A 16,792-nucleotide genomic window follows, 5' to 3' on the forward strand; every position below is an offset into this window, starting at 1 on the left:
GGGGGTTGGACTGGATGGCCCTAGTGGTCTCTTCCAACTCTATGATTCTATGATTCTATGATACTTCAACTGTCACAGCTTCATCTTATGGACTCTTGGGCTTTGTAATATTTACAAAATATTTTGACAAACATTTAGGAGGAGAGCATTAGTGCCTTGTGTATGCATGTGCCTTCAAGTTGCCTGTTGACTTATGGAAACCCCATAAATTTTTCATAGGGTTTTCTTAGGCAAGGAATCCTCAGAGGTGGTTTTGCCAGCTCTTTCCTCTGAAACATAGTCTACAGCACCTGATATTCATTGGCGGTTCCCATCCAGTGACTAACCAGGTTGCTTCCAAGATCAGATGGGATCTGGGGCCTTCGGGATATGAATACGTGCTTTCAAGCTGAGGGTTAACTTGTAGTGACCCCCTATATTTTGGATGGTTTTCTTATGCAAGGAATACTGAGATGATTTTACCAGTTCGTAACTGTGAAGCATTACTTACAGCACATCTTCAATGATGGTCTCCCATCCAAGTACTAACCAAGGCTGATCCTGCTTAGCTTCCAAGATCAGATGGGATGTGGTGCCTTTAGGGAATTTAGGGCATACTAAACTACAAATCCCAGGAATCTGTATAATAGTCAAGGCAAGTAATTATAGCAATGTAATATAACTGTGTAGCGTGAAAGCACTCATCTGTATACCTTTGTATTAATTAGCCAAATATTCCTGGAAAATGGGATCAGTCATTCCTCATTCAGTATTTCACCATTTAGCTTAGCAAATCTTTGGCCTTTGGGTTTTCACAGTGGATTATGCAGGACATATATTTAAGCTTACATATGTTTTGTCTATGGAAATACATGACACTTTTCACAGCATAGAGCCAAGTTATCTAACAAAGCCAGAAAACATAAACAAGAAATGCTGGAAGGGTTTATTATGAATGAAAGATAAAGATTAGCACCTTATAATTCTGTGAATGAGGCAATTTAAATGCACAATTTTTTAAAAAACCCTCATCTGGAAACACTCTAAAAACTTGATGTTGCACTTGTTTGTATAATTTTATTTTTTATAAGAAAGTAATAGTTCTGATTTTTTATTTCCATAACTTAGCGTGCACGCTTTTGCTTGTTGTTGTGTGCCTTCAAGTCCTTTGATTTCAGGCGTTTTTCTTGGCAAGATTTGTTTGCTTTTGCCTTCCTCTGAGGCTAAGAGGATGTGACTTGCCAGCAGTCACCCAGTGGGTTTCAATAGCCAAGCAGGGATTAGAACCCTGGTCTCAAGTCATAGGCTGCATCTTCACAGCAGAATTAATGCAGTTAAACACCACTTTAACTGCCATGACTCAATGATATAGAATTCTGAGCTTTGTAGTTTTGTGAGCTATTTAGCCCTCTGTCAGAGAGCCCTTGCACCATAACAAACTAAAAATCCCTGGATTCCATGAGATGGAGCCATGACAGTTAAAGCTGTGTCGAACAGCATTAATTCTGCAGTATGGCAGCAGCCTCGTCTAGTGCTCAAACAGGTTGGCTCTAGGTTCCTTATTTTTCATTCTAGATTCTTTCTTTCTTTTTGCCCCTTCTAGGTTCTTCTCTCCTTCTAAGTTCCTTTCCCCCTCTTCTAGAGTCTTTATTATCCCCATCTAGGTCCCCCTTTTCCTTCTAGATTCTTCATTTCCCCTTCTAGGTCCCCTCTTCTTATTCTAGATTCTTCATTTCCCCCTTCTAGGTCCCCTTTTCTTCTAGATTCTTCACTTCCCCTTCTAGGTCCCCTTTTTCCTTCTAGACTCGTCATTTCCCTTCTAGGTCGCCTTTTCTCCTTCTAGATTCTTCACTTCCCCTTCTAGGTCCCTTTTTCTTCTTCTAGGTTCTTCATTTCTCCTTCTAGTTTCTTCCTTTTCATTCTAGATTTTTCACTTCCCCTTCTAGGTTTCTCTTTTTCTTCTTCTGGATTCTTCATTCCCCCTTCTAGGTCCCTGTTTTCCTTCTAGATTCTTCACTTCCCCTTCTAGGTCTCTTTTTCTTCTTCTAGATTCTTCATCTCCCCTTCTATGTCCCCCTTTTCCTTCTAGATTCTTCATTTCTCCTTCTAGGTTCCTCATTTTCCTTCTAGATCCTTCATTTCCCCTTCTAGGTTCTTCATTTTCTGTGAAAATAGAGGCTAGGCTGAAGAGAAGGGTACAAAAACACTAAACAAACAAACAAACAAACAAACAAATATAGCGGGTCCTTGTTATCCACTTGGGTTTGGTTCCAGGATCCCCAGTGGATAACAAAATCTGAGGATGCTCAAGTCCCATTAAGTATAATGGTTTAGCAAATAGTGTCCCCGATATAAAATGCCAAAATCAAGGTTTGCTTTTTAGAATTAGTATATTTTTAAAAATATTTATGAAATATGAAAAACTAGGGGAATTTGTTCAAAGTTGGGAGCAGGTTGTAGAGTATATAAGTAAACATCGGGGTATAATGAAAATGTGGGAATTAATAAAGATTAATAAAATAATAGTGGTAATTATAATCTTTGGATGTTGTTAGCTGGATGGCATTAATCGGAGAATAAAATATAGGATTTATATGAATTATGCATATATTTGAGTAACAGGTTGAGGAAATTTGGGAAGTTAAGCATGGAAAAAGCATATGTATCAGGATTGAATAAGAAATGTTAATACAGTCCTCCCTCTGAATTCGTGGGGGATCTGTTCCGGATCCCCCCGTGAATTCAGAAATCCGTGGATATTCAAGCCGCATAGGTTGAATGGACACACGCTTCTGCGTGTGCCATTAACTTTAACAGATGTCACAAATAATCAAAACCACGGATCTCCGCGAAAACATAGGAGCAACTGTAGTAGAATATGTATATTGTGTGCTAGTTGTTTTTCTTTGTATTTTAAACAACACAATTTTAAAATTTAAGAAATAAAGAAATATATATTTTCAAGCCATGAATGCTTGAATCTGTGGATAAAAAATCTGCAGATAAGGAGGGCACATCGAGAGCCAGCATGGTGTAATGGTTTGAGTGTGGGATGTCACTCTGGAGACCAAGGTTCGATTCCTAGTTCAGCCAGTAATCCCACTGGGTGATCTTGGGCAAGTCTCAGCCTCAAGGGAAGGCAATGACAAACCTCCTCTAAACAAACACAACAACAACATTAAACACATCTCTTAAATAACATTTTAGTGCTGGAAAAGGTAAATAAAACGGAGTGTTGAAGCTGCACGACTTCTCTTACTAGTGAGCAAAAGGATATAACACTTCAGCTTTAGCAGTGGCAGTAGACATGGTTCCCAAACTTTGGTTGACACCTACAACATACAAAACATATGAAAGTGGGCATTAAAATAGAATTAAACTAGTGTAGTATTAAAACATGTAACTCATTGAAAGAATAAAATACAGTTTAAAAGATAAAAGTGTTTAAATTAAGTTAAACGCATTTTAAGTTAAATGATCTATTTTAATGTAGAGAGATCTTGTCGCACCTTTGAGACTAACTGAAAGAAAGAAGTTGACAGCATGAGCTTTCCTGGGGCTTATCACACTGAGGCTAATTTTGGCATTACAGAGAGGAGATTAAAGCGCATTTAAAGCATCCCACAAATAAAGCGAAAATGGCAAATAATTGCGCAAATGTTTATCACACGCAAGTGTGCAAATAAAGTGATATTGGAAATGCATTGTCACTGAAATCCCAAAAGTAAAAAGATGTGCATTGATGCTTCTTTGTGACCACTTTCATGGTGGGTTTTGTGAGACGTGTGAGATGGTTTTGCGTAATTATGCAAATTTTCTGGGATATTCACGGGATAATCTGCTTCCAGTGATAAACTCCCTAGACTTCAGTCTACTTCCTCAGATGCATTTGGTGCACTGATTCCAAAGACTAAAACGGCCATGTCTTTTAATTTTATTCTTAAATTAAGAATAGAAATTCTGAGGGAGAATTCTCCTCAGAGGAAGATAGCCTTGGCTGTTGTACTTCCACAGTAGTCTACAATATCCTTGACTATTGTACTGTGCTCCTCTCTTAACTTTATTTTTTTATATCTTCGCCATCTTTATTACACTCCACAATTACAATGTATATTTCCTCCTTTGGGGTCAAGCCGACTAAATCCCCTCAGAAGTGGTGGATGCGCTATAGTTGGCTTTTCATAGCAAAAGCAGAGTAGGGCCTTGTGGGGCGTTTGCATGCTAAAGTAATAAAACCCCTTTAGTTGTCATGGCTCTATCCTAGGATTTGTAGTTTGGTGAGGTATTCAGAGAGCTGTGGTGCCTCACAAAATTAATTGTGGCTGGAAAGCTTTCCTGAACAGGGGTGAATTTTGTTGATCGTATACAAACAGAGAGACACAGTTTATTATTTAATTTAAATCACACATTTCCCCCTCAGAATAAAAGTCCAGAACCACAACATGGCAAAGAGGGAGCCAGCATTTTGCTCACTTGAAATGCCTTGTGGTTTGCTGCAAAATTCTGTGGTAAATTTTGGGGTGTGTATGTATGAAATCCCATTAAAAAGGGGCAGGAATTACAAAGCCTTCTCTGGGAATTTTTGGGGGCTGCAGCTCCCATAATCCCTCACCATAGGCAATGCTATTGTTTAATGGGAGTTGAAGTCAAAAGGCAATGGAAACTGAGGGCCACGGTTGCTCACTAGATGCTCTTCCACACTGCAGAGATAAAGCAGTTTGACAACACTTTAATTGTCATGGCTCCATCCTGTGGAATCCTGGGATTGGTAGTTTGGTGAGGTATTCAGCCTGGTCTGTTAGAAAGCTCTGGTGCTTCACAAAACTTCAGATCCCAGGATTCTGCAAAACATATTCATTAATGTCAGTTAAAGTGGTGTCAAACTACTTTATTCTGCAGCATGGATACGCTCAAAAACTGCATCTGCACTGCAAAGTTAATGCAGTTTGACACCACTTTAACGATTGTGGCTTTAACTACAGGATCCTGGGATTTGTAGTTTGTTGTGGCACCACAAAACTACCAATCCTACAACTACATAGCACTGTGTCATGGCAGTTAAAGCACTGACAAACTGAATTATTTTCACAGTGTAGATGCACCCTTAAAGTCACAAATCACTGGAAGTACAAAACGCAATGAACAACCTTTTTTTCAAGACTGTATCTGTTTCAAATGTATTTTGGGGCACTGACTTTGAAGAAACCCAATAAAAAAGCTATACCACACACAGTTCTTTTACTAATTTGATATTTTTTTATCCATTCAGTTAATACTCAGCTTCAATTAAGTGCGGACGCTGATGTTCCAGTGTGATTCGTTTTAGTGCTTTTAAATGGATTTTTGCCTTTCATGCCAGCAAATTAAACTGTTTTTAAGTGTCTTCAGAAGCAGACTTTTTAACCCCTTTCTCTTACTTTCTGCAGAGTTAATTCTTTGCAGAGTCAGTTACCTTTGACAACACATTAACCAAAGCTGTGGAAAATATAACATGTTGTCTGTGTTGGAGCAAATCTGAAGTCAATTTGGGATTTAGGACACCAAACTCTTATAAAACCAGCATAATTATATTTATTTATTTCAAGAATTTATACCCAACCTTTCTCCCACAATGGGATTTTTAAAAAGGTTTTTATGACTCTCAATTTTGTGTAATTAATATATGGAACTCAGTCTCTAATTCAGAGTTTGGGGGGATTATTTTTGTGAAGAACCATGATGACTTTTGTTGTTGTTGTGTGCCTTCAATTCGCTTGTGATTTATGGCGATCCTAAGGCCTATCATGAGGTTTTCTTGGCATGCCTTTCAGAGGAGGGTTTGCCATTGCCATTCTGAGGCTGAGAGAGTGTGACTTGCCCATGGTCAACCAGTGGGTTTCAATGGCTGAGCATGAATTCGAACCCTGGTCTCCCAGTGTCTCTAATGCCCAAATGATTACATCATGCTGGCCCTCATAGAGATCCCTAAACGAGTAGCAGCCAAATGCTGATGCTGTGGGTTTTTATTTATTAATTAAGGTTTCAATATCCCAGGTGAGACAGTGTGGTCACACTCTCTCAGCTTCAGGGGGAGGCAAAGGCAAAAACCTCCTCTGAATAAATCCTGCCAAGGAAACCTCGCAATAGGGTCACCTTTAAGAAAGGAGACGACTTGAAGCTGCACAACAACAACCAGTCTATAGTTTCTATCTCAAGAAAACTTCATAGTCAAATCAATCAATTAATTAATTAATTAAAATTAAATAAAATCAACAACACTTTTAATTGTTTCATGGTAATAAGTTTTTTTAATAAAAAAATTATTTGTGATCCGCCTTGGCTCCCTTTCTGGAGAAAGGCATCATAGAAATTAATTAATTAATTAATTAACTAATATTTTTTTAAAAAATAATCTATTTAAAACAGTGTAAGTGAACATTACCATTAAAGACTAATAAATAATTCAATTAATAATTTAATTCTTTTTAATGTAATTTTAAAAAAAGATAGTACTGTTCTTAATCTTGTAAATTGCTCTGAGTCCCAATTTTGGGGAAAGGGTGGGATATAAATAAATATAATAACAAGAGTAGTAGTAACAATAATAATTAAAAACATACAAAAGTTAAAAACATAACACACACAAACCCCAAATAAGCCACTTTTGGGATATTTTAAAAAGCTTGCCTAAATAAAAATATATAATGATAACAATGATAATAATAATAAAACAATCTGAAAAGCACATGCAACAACGGCTTTAGCTTCTTCCCCTCGGGACCACAACTCCCGGCATCCCTCAGCCAGCAGGATAATTCCCAGGAATCCTGGGAGTTGTAGTCTTCGCAGCAACGTCTTACGTCACCCTTTATATAACAAGCCGGGACAGGGGCGGGGGAAAGAGAAAATGGCGGCGGGGACGTATAAATGTACTGTACCTTTAGGTCACGGTAAAGAGCGGGAGGGTGGGGCCGCTTGTAGTGCGTGCGTAAGGGGCGTGGCTTGAGGGTGCCGCCACGCCTCCGCGAGCGTGTGCGCGTGCGCAGAGGGGCTCGCGTGCTCTCTCTGGCGCTCTGCCTGCCCTCTCTGTCCCAGGCTCATTCCTTCCCGCCTTCCTTGGCGGTGGCTACGTGCGAGTCGAGCGGGCTCTGCTGCTGCAGCAAAAGCCAAGGGTGCAAAAGGTGAAGCGGGGCGGATGGAGGGGCTTTGGAGGGAGGAGATGGCTGCCAAGGGCTGGCACGCCTGGCTCATAGTTGGTTGTGCCTTTTCCAGCCCTTTTGGTTCTCCTGAGGCTGAGACACTGTGACTCTAGTCCCAAGGTCACGCAGAGGGGGGATTCGAACCCAGGTCTCAAGTCCAGCAGCGCTCAAACCTCTGCACCACCCTTATCCCAACTCCTTGCCCTTAACTGCAGCCCTTTGCATATTGTGGGCCTTTGTTTTTGGCAGCTTTTGGTGCAAAAGCCAAACCCACAGCAAACACCAGTTTTCTGGGCTGGAGGCTTTGGAAGTATCCTGGCTGGGGGGGGGGGTTGTGTTTTAATATGCTAATGAGTTTAATTCAGTTTTAATGGTCACTTCTAATTGTACTGTGTGTGTTTTTAGACTGTAAGCTGTCCCAGCTTTGTGGGGGAAAGCGGGGCACAAATAAGTATTTGTATGTATATATATATAAAATGCTTGTAATGAATGATATTATTTTTAAAATCAATATAATACTACATTTATACAAGTAATATAAACAAAGTATAGGTAAATTTATTTAATACAGTATATATATTAGATATCTGCAGGGATAGCTGCGTTGGCCATTTAACGAAGGCAGACAAAAATCCATCAGCGATACCTTGATTGGCCAACTGAAATGCACAGTGTACAAGAAGAGTATATTGCACATTTTGGTTGGCCAGAAAAGGTATTGCTGATGGATTTTTGTTTGCCTATATTAGATGTATTTAGTGTATATAGTAGTAGTATATAGTATATAATTTAATGTATCTAATACTACAAAATAAATCTAATAATAATATGTTATTTTATTATTCAATGTAATACTATAATAATAATGTTATAGTATAATAATATATTACTACTGGTAATAGTGGAGGGGCTGCATGATCTGTGAGGGTTTCTTCCCTCTCCCTGCCGTATCCAGAAATAGCCCTGTTAGCCATACAGCAAAGTGCAATAACACCCCAAATCCACAAAGCAGGGGTACCTTTATAGGGCCAACCCAAATGCGCATTATACATGCTGCAACCTTTGGAAGCTCCGCCGGCTTCTTCCTCTGGCAAAGGTGTTTTTAAAAAATCATACCAGAGGGGAGAGAAGTATGAACTGTCAATGTTAGTCACACAGTCTTGCCTTTTCTCAAGGTGTTGTTATTTGTTGGAGGGATATCTATGCAAGCGGGTGCCTCTCTTTTCCTCCTGGCCATGTGGCCCTGGGAACAAAGCATCCCAAAGTCCAGGAGGCAAAATGTGAATGTCATTTGCCATGCAAATTGTTACTTTGGATTGGCAGATTAATTGGCAAGTGGTGCACATGGGGGTTACCTTGACCAGAGGTGACATTCGTTTCTTTGGCACTGTTAAAAGCCCAGGCCAGCTTTGGGGAAACGGTCTTGTTGTGTGAGGTGAGGACGAAAAGGGACCTTTGATGTGGAGTAAGGAAGGATAATTGGTTTTGCTGACATCTTTAAATATGGGTTTTGCTCCCCTACTGAGGGAGCCAGCCGCATGGCTGTAGAGAGAGGCATTATTCCCAAAAGCAAGATGTGCTGGGCTTTAAAGAACTGGAAATACATTTATTGGTTTGGGTTGAAAACAGGCAAGAAGCCTAGATAGGCAGGTGGTCAGTATGGCACAGCTTATTATAGAATGGGATATGCAGTTCCCCCCCAAAACATGGGCCTAGCAGTGAATATATGGGGTGGGGCGCAGCAGCAGCAGCAGACATGTGCTTTTACAGCGCATGGTCCAACTGTTTCCTGACCTTGAAAGGAAGGCTGCTTGTAAGGAGAGGAAGAGGCCATAGCTGTTGGGCCTCTGGACCCATGCTCAGGACACTTTTGCCCCTTTCTATGTGAAATATTCTCCCCCTGCGGTGCTCTCTTTCTCTAGGGCCTCCCTTTCCAGTGGCACTGCCAGGCCGGGCCTCCTCCTTGTGATATTAGGCCGCTTTGTGTTGGCTTGTGCTGGTGCACCATGAACCTTGCTGCGGCTGTTCCGTAACCTTCACCCACCGCACCTCCCTCTTGTATCCGAAGTGAAGGCTGCAAGCTTTAATTGATCTGATTAGGAACAAATACAACTGGGGTGGCTGCATGCTGGGGCAGATTTGACTAGTCCGTATTTCTGGGAACGGATCTGGCTCTCTCAAAAAGCATACAGTCATCTGAAGTGATGCTTCTCAGGCTCTCTGATATGTATACTGTGAATAGTTTTCTTTCTCCCCTTTATCTATCTGCCTTATAATACACAATCACACACACACACACACTCTTTGTATATATACGCTATTCCTGGGTACAGTTGTACATATATACAAATTATGAAAAGCAAGCCTTGATTTTGCCATTTGATATAATGGACACTATTTTACTATCCATTGTTTTTAATGGGACTTGAATATCAAGATTTTGGTATTCACAGGGGTCCTGCAACCAAACCCAGGGATACCAAGGGCCCTTATATAAAATGGCAAAATCAAGGCTTGCTTGTAGTGATTTATTTATTTTTTGGAATATTTTGAAGCAGTGGATGGTTGAAGCTGTGAATAAAAAATTTGTGGATATGGAGGGCCAGTTGTATCTTCCTTGGAAACTTGTCGGAGACTGGCACTAATCCTGGTGCCAATGCAGCCTTGAGCAGGACTGATATAAAGGCTTTTACTGTACTTGTAATTGTCAGTTGCTGCTTCCGTTAATGTTTAGTTTCTTGTAACTCCCATCCTTTTTGTTAAAAAAAGAATCTATTTTGTAGTTAGTTTGTAGGTAATGCAGTGTACAGTGGGTCCTTGGTATCCACTGGTGTTTGGTTCCGGGACCCCCATGGATGCTCAAGTCCCATTAAATACAGTGGCATAGTAAAATGGTGTCCTTTACCTAAAATGGCAAAATCAAGGTTTGCTTTGGGATTCATATAAAAAATATTTTCAAGATGTGGATGCTTGAATACATGGATACAGAGGGCTGGCTGTCGTTTTAAATTCAGAGTAACTGAAGACTATCTTTATTGTGGGGAGTATTTTCCCCTCCTTCTGTTGGTTTAAGTCACAGTATATAAAACTAGAACAGCGAGTAAAAACCACACCTGCTTAAACAAATTATGCCAGAACCAGTTTCTTTAGAAGTCTTGCCATCACACCACACATAAGTACTTCCCTGGGATATGTTCTCATTGTTGCACTACAAATGTGGTAAAAATCCTGTGTTGCAAGAAAACTTACTTACGCAACCCGACCCATTAAGAGACAACCCCCCCCCCCAAACATGCAAACTGAGTAATTGAGAAATTCTAGCTGGCTTTAAACAACTAACAATGGATCCAGATTCTGGAGCACTTGCATTACTCCCAGAGTAGAAAGTTGTCCTTGGGGCAGAGACTTTTCAGTGCTGCTGAATGCTGCATTATCAGCCTCACTTTCTTGTCTGCCATCTAAATTAAGAAAGCCAAGAGCAAAGGTTCTTGGTGATAATACAATTTAAATTAACATGCAGAAAGCATTTCAAAAAAGTATTTCATGGGGACAGACCATAAAGAAAGATAAAACACATTTTAAATAACAGTAGGGAAATTTATTTTTATCCAAACATTGTCAGAAGTATGTCACAAACCATAAATACATGTAAACATGATACATTCCTATAGTACTTGATTCCTTTGTCTGTTGACAGGCAGGTGAACTTTGTAAATGATTAAAGCTACTCTGTCTAAAGAGGTTTATTTTTGAGCTGCTACAAACAAACTCTGGAGGTAGTCCAATGGCATTTACATAAGATGGGAGGTATATAAAATGGGAGGTATATAAGGAGTGTCCCTGTGAATTTCACAAGAATTTTACAACTTCTCGGTTGTTCTCAGATCACAGAAACTCTTTGTCAGGTTGGTAAAAGTTGTTAAATGGTGAGGGAATGTTTTAATTTGCTGTTGTGTGTCTTCAAGTCCTTTCTGACTTATGACAACCCTAAGACCACAGGGTTTTCTGGAGTGGAGAATGTGTGACTTGCCATGGCAGTTAAAGTGGTGTCAAACTGCATATTTCTGCAATGTAGATTAGACCGTAATCTATAGCTTATTTTAAAAGCAGTTTTCAGGTTGTTTATAGTTTTTAAGCCTTACATTTACATAGATTGGATGTGCCCCCTTCCACCAGCATATTGTAGCACTAAGAGAATGTCTGCATTTTTAGGACTAAATGAAGGCACATGAGCATATGTCCTGCTTTAAATGGGAAGTGATGGAGCATTTTTTTTCTCATGCCACCAGATCTTGGCAGGGAGCATTCAGACCAAAATGGATCTGATAGATAAAATTAGCCCCTAAATCTGCTGATGTTGTCCACCTGAGTGTATAATGGATGCATAAGAAATTAAAAAGCCAGTACGTATTTTGAGGTGTGATCCTATCTGAATGGGTCAGTATGCTTAATAGCTGGAGGCATCTCCTTCCCTGGAATTCTACCTGGTAGGGTCACAAAACCAAGCTCTTGCTTTCATATTGCTGCATTCAGCTTCAGTTGGAGGTCTGCAGATTTTGTTGTTGTTAACTTTTCTGGGGCTTTCCTCAAATCATGGCGACCCTGTGGTTGAGACATCTCTAAGACTGTTCCATTGTTCTGCTCAGGTCCTGCATATTCATATCCATGATCTCCTTAATAGGGTCCATCCAACTGGAATGTGGCCTTCCTCTCTTTCTGCTTCCCTCCACTTTTCCTAGCATTATTATCTTTTCCAATGACTCTGTCGTTCATACTTGTGGCCAAAGTACGACAGCCTCAATTTGGTCATCTTGACTTCCAGGGAGAGTTCAGGCTTGGTCTGTTCAAGGATCCATTTGTTTGTCTTCTTGGTTGTCCTTGGTACCCTCAGCACTTTACTCCTGCACCATATCTCACGTGCTTGTCTTCTTACCTGCGTTCTTCACTGTCCAGCTCTCACTCTGTACATCTTGATGGGGAATACAGTGGCTTGAACGATTCTATCTTTGGTACTCAGTTGTATGTCTTTGCACTTTAGGATCTTGTCTAGTTTTTTCATAGCTGCCCTTCCCATTCCTAGTCTCCTTCTAGGAAGTCGTATTGTCTTCCCTGCAGAAAGGTGGGACTCGTCTTGCTTTGCTATCTCAACACAGCAGCTAAGCATTGCCCATGTGATGGTAGTCTTAGAAGCTGTAATCTCTTTTGTCCAGAACATGTACAAAACCCAGTTTCTTGCCTGGTGTGTTGAGATCGGTGGAGGTAGACTATGATGACTGAATCAATGGAGACACATGCAGCCCTCGGACAATTGCAAAAATGCTCCAAGCTGCTATGTAAACCATGGTTAATTTTTGTGACTTGGATGAGACTTCCCAGGACCTCTGCTTGACTTACTTGCTGGATCAAGGGGATAGGAGTTGTGTTGCCCTCCAGATATCATAGGGCCAAAATTTCAGCATTCCTCACTATTGGCTGCACTGGCAAGAATTGCTGGGACTTACAGTCCAGCAACAGTGGCTGGACCATCGGTAATGTATTGGGCACAGAATAAAGGCATGTTCCTCATGTAGGTTTTGTAAGTCCACCCTGCCTTAAATTGCTGGGTGTCCTAAAATAAATATGATAGACAGCAGCTGCAAAACTTTTGTGTGTCTATATACTGGTACTGTGCTGATTCTGATAAATTTTCAGACTAGCTTAAAGAATTGCAGAAGAGACTACTGTTGGCCCTCCACATTTGCAGATTTGATTATTTGCGAGTTTGATTCATATGTTCTCTCTAAGAATCTCTAAGTCCTTCAGTGCAATATGCCAGAGGTTGACCATAGAGTTGTGCTGGAGAACCTAGAGGTTCCTAGAGCATGATTCAGTTTCTGGTAGATATTGACCATAGGGCAAAGGTCAGCCACTGGGTTTCATGGATGAGCATGGGTTCGAACCCTGTTCTCCAGAATCATAGTCCAATGCTCAAACCGCTACACCATGCTGGCTCGGGGCATATGAGTGAGCTGGTGTAGGATTTGACCCTTTTCACAAAATGCTTGCTGCCCAAACCTTTCTGTTTGCCTGTAAGTGCTGCTACCCATGCATATTCTTTAATTGCTTGAAGGGAAGTCACGAGGATAACTAAAGGCTGAGCGGAGACAAAGCCAGTTGTTCCAAGTGTCAGGATAACTACGTCTCGGCTGAATGGTTCCCACATGCCAGCAAGAACATGTGCTTTTCATATCATGCTAGCTTTGACACATGTGGTAGAACATGGTTTGCTCTAGCTAAAGCCAAGTTTTTGGCAGTGGTTCTCAAGCTTTGAGCCTTCAGATATTTTGGACTTCTGTTCCCAGAATCCCTGGCTTGTGGGCAGTGCAACTGGAGCGCCAAGGATTGAGAACCACTACTTTCTGGTATCACAGATTTTTTTACATCACCAAATTATTTTTTTCTCCTATATGATTTTTAACATCTTTGCATGATGAAGAAGCCGGAGGAGCTTCAAAAGCTTGCAACATGTATTTGGTTGGCCAATAAAGGTTTTGTGGATTTTGGATGTTACTACAGTTGGTCCACCACATTTGTGGCTTTGACTTCTGTGGATTTGATTATTTGTGGTTTTGATTGATATGTCCTCTCTAGGTCCTCCATCCAAACTCTGCTAGAATTTGACCATAGAGTTGTTTCTCTAGGCATTTGTAGGTCCTCCAGCATGATTCTATCATCAATGTCTGGCAGATATTGGCCATAGAGTTGCATTGGAGAACCTAGAGATTCCTAGAGATAGGTTCTCTCAGATAAAAAGAACAGTGGTTTTTTATTTGCACTTTTTCCACATTCATGGGGGTCCTTCACTCCTGACCCCCGCGAATGTGGAGGGACCACTGTACACATTTTTTAAAATAACATCTGTGGCAGAAAGTGAAAGAACAGAACTATAGGGAAAACAGCAGTACAAATGAGCATTGAACAGCAGCAAATAGGGTACAGTTTGGGACTTAAGGGAATGATGTGTTCCAATGTTGACCTCTAAAATATTCAGTTGGAATATTGTTACATCTTGTAAGGAAAGCACTTCTGGCCAGATATAGCCAGAATGTAATCAGTGGTTAAGTTTCTAAAGCATCAGTTACTCTAATGCTGTTGAATCCCACTGGGGAAGTCAAGTCGAAGAAACAGCCATTCCTGTTTTAATTGCCTTCTGTTAATATGGGGCCCGTACAGACAGGCCAAAATAAAGCTGCTCTGGGTCACTTTGGAGTTATGCTGTTCAAATTATGCATGCGTCCTTAGTGGTCGGAAGCTACACCAAAGCCACATTCCAGTGTTAAGGAGTACAGCGTAACTTTGGCACAGCTTCTGGCCTCTTAGGATGCATGCATCATTTAAACAGCATACCTCCAAAGTGACCCGATGCAGCTTTATTTTGGCCTGTCTGTTTTGACCCATGGATTCTTTTAAATTCTATAGACAAGTGTAATAATTTCTTGTATGTTCATACCTGTGTGTTTTTCATTTGTACTTTTGCAAGTTTCCCTGAGCCTTGGTTACGTTGTGAAAGTATAAATAAGCAGAATGATATATTAATGGCTGCAGCAGCCAAAAAATTATTTCTCTTAATGTAATTTAGCTCCTAGCTCAATCCCTGAGTTGTATCTTGTATCTTTCAAAGGGACAAGTCGCTCTCTAGCTAAAATGGCTGTGCTTTGTGCTGTTACAACAATACTTGGTAGGGAGCTAGTGTGATGTAGTGGTTTGAGGATTGGAGTGTGAATCTCAGAATCCCCACTCAGCCATGAAAATAAAATCCCATGATAGATTCGCATTAGGGTGGGCGTAAGTTGGAAACAACCTGAAAGAACCCAACAATAAACATATTCAGGTGTAGCCGCGTTGGCCGCATAGCAAAGTACAGTAGCATCCAAAATCCACAAAACAGTGATACCTTTAATAGGCCACCCAAAATTCACAAAATACATGATGCAAGCTTTCAAAGCTCCACAGCTTCTTCATCAGGCAAAGGTGTTAAGAACCATATGGGAGGGGGAGAAAATTTCTCAAGGTATTGTTGGCGGTCTTTCTTTGGAGGGATAGCCATGTAAGTGGGTTCTTCTTCCTTCTGGCCATGTGGCACTGGGAATCCCAAAGCCCAGGGGCTAAAACAACAGCAACAGTAAACAGTAGCATTTGATGTGTTTTCTCTGATGTGCGGGTGCCAGGCAGGGATGTGCAGTACTTGTGGCAGCTGCCAGTGTCTGCTCTGTGTATGCAAGAGGTGAACAACATTGTAAAGATAGCAAAGGATGGATTCAGATAAGCAACGATGTAAGAAAAATTCTCAAAGCTGCCTGGATCAACAGTGCTAAAGAGACTACTGTGCACCATCTAGATTCTAGAATCACCTGCCTAGAGCAGGTTTCTGAGACCTCTAGTGGTGTCTATGACTGTTTTAAATTTAGGTCTTAGACAGTGCTTCTCAGTCTTCCAAATGTTTTAGACTTAAGCTCCCAGAATTCCTTAATGTTAGCCAAGCTAGTTTGGGCTTCTCGGAGCTGAAGTCCAAAGTACCCAGAGGAAAAAAAGTTTGGAAGCCATTCTCTGTAATGATAATGACAATCGGAAAGATACTAGTACTTCTCAAACGTAGTCTATGTTGTGCTAGTGAAGCAATTGCTTGGCTAATCTTCTCTTCAAACTTCTAGGTTCCAGTCAATTACCTGAAGAAGTGTCTGGAAATATGGATCATGCCAGGAAAGCAATATTTAACATGGTAAGAGTGAACAAAATTCACTACTATATTTAGGGAAATAAATAAAATTAGGCCAAGGAAGGATTAAAATGCCCAACTTGGGCTCTTACAGTTAGGCCTGTTCCATCACTTTGGTAAGTAGCATTGTATTATCAAGACTGAAGTAAGTGGTTTCTACTTAGGGCTTTGCCATAATTGGACTTGCAAATTGGAACACTTTTCAATTAACCATGGTAATTAAGCATCTGAAACTTACTAGTCTGAAACTTCTTGCTTGCCTACTTTTTTTTACTCCTGGAAGGAGTCAAGTACAGTGTGGACAGAGTGCTCTCTAACTGCATTGCTAGTTCCTCTTCAATCAAAACCAAACTAGTGTTGTAAAACAGTGAGGGCACAGAGTTTGGAGTACTTGCAAATGTATGTATTATGATAGCCAGATATAGACACTTAATACTATTCTTCTTCAGTCAGTGTTGCCCATGTGGAACTATTTTGAGGTCCTTATAGAAGCTTTCTGTTACATGTAAAGTGCCATATATAGCCATAACACTGTAATACCTTGGCTGCTAATGAGACAGAGTTTGATTTGATTTCCTGCCATGTGAATTAAGACCATAGGGGCAAATACCTGACTGTTTTTGGGCATCTGACTTGGGTAAACAAATCTGTTGCTCCCTCTCTCTGTCACTCACACACACCAAGCAGCCGAGTAACTGTTAGGGTACAATGTCACCCAGTGGATTTCCCTTGTCTCCAAGTGACCTAGTGCTTCACTCAAATCATTGTACAGTGAGCCATATGCAGGCTTCACTTAGGTGGCTTTCAGCATATACTGAAGCCGCGGGGAGAATGTTATCAATGGTATGCATGCTCATGGCGCCATGTGCACGCTCCCTGT

The 16,792-nt window shown here is 40.7% G+C and overlaps 2 protein-coding genes and 1 long non-coding RNA gene across 4 annotated transcripts in view; 2 read left to right on the forward strand and 1 right to left on the reverse strand.

Moving 5' to 3' along the window:
• The window catches only part of LOC121925355, a 30,739-nt gene extending 30,194 nt beyond the window's left edge, over positions 1–545 (reverse strand). Inside the window, exon 1 of the long non-coding RNA XR_006102860.1 lies at positions 491–545. This is a non-coding gene — a long non-coding RNA (uncharacterized LOC121925355). The remainder of the gene's footprint in view (positions 1–490) is intronic.
• Positions 1–16,792, forward strand: part of ARMC9 (armadillo repeat containing 9) — a 1,183,007-nt gene that overhangs the window by 135,306 nt on the left and 1,030,909 nt on the right. The gene's annotated exons all lie outside the window — the stretch shown is intronic.
• Positions 6,993–16,792, forward strand: part of TFRC (transferrin receptor) — a 32,882-nt gene continuing 23,082 nt past the window's right edge. Inside the window, exons 1-2 of one of the 2 annotated variants that reach the window (XM_042457383.1) lie at positions 6,993–7,139; positions 15,848–15,915. In XM_042457383.1, the coding sequence (XP_042313317.1) occupies positions 15,883–15,915 (33 nt within the window). In that variant the 5' untranslated portion in view covers positions 6,993–7,139; positions 15,848–15,882. Of the gene's footprint in view, positions 7,140–10,973; positions 11,063–15,847; positions 15,916–16,792 lie in introns of those variants that run through there. The other variant, XM_042457384.1, reaches the window with a different exon arrangement.

The sequence above is a fragment of the Sceloporus undulatus genome, chromosome 3, assembly GCF_019175285.1.
Source record: "Sceloporus undulatus isolate JIND9_A2432 ecotype Alabama chromosome 3, SceUnd_v1.1, whole genome shotgun sequence".
NCBI classification, from domain to species: Eukaryota; Metazoa; Chordata; class Lepidosauria; order Squamata; family Phrynosomatidae; genus Sceloporus; species Sceloporus undulatus.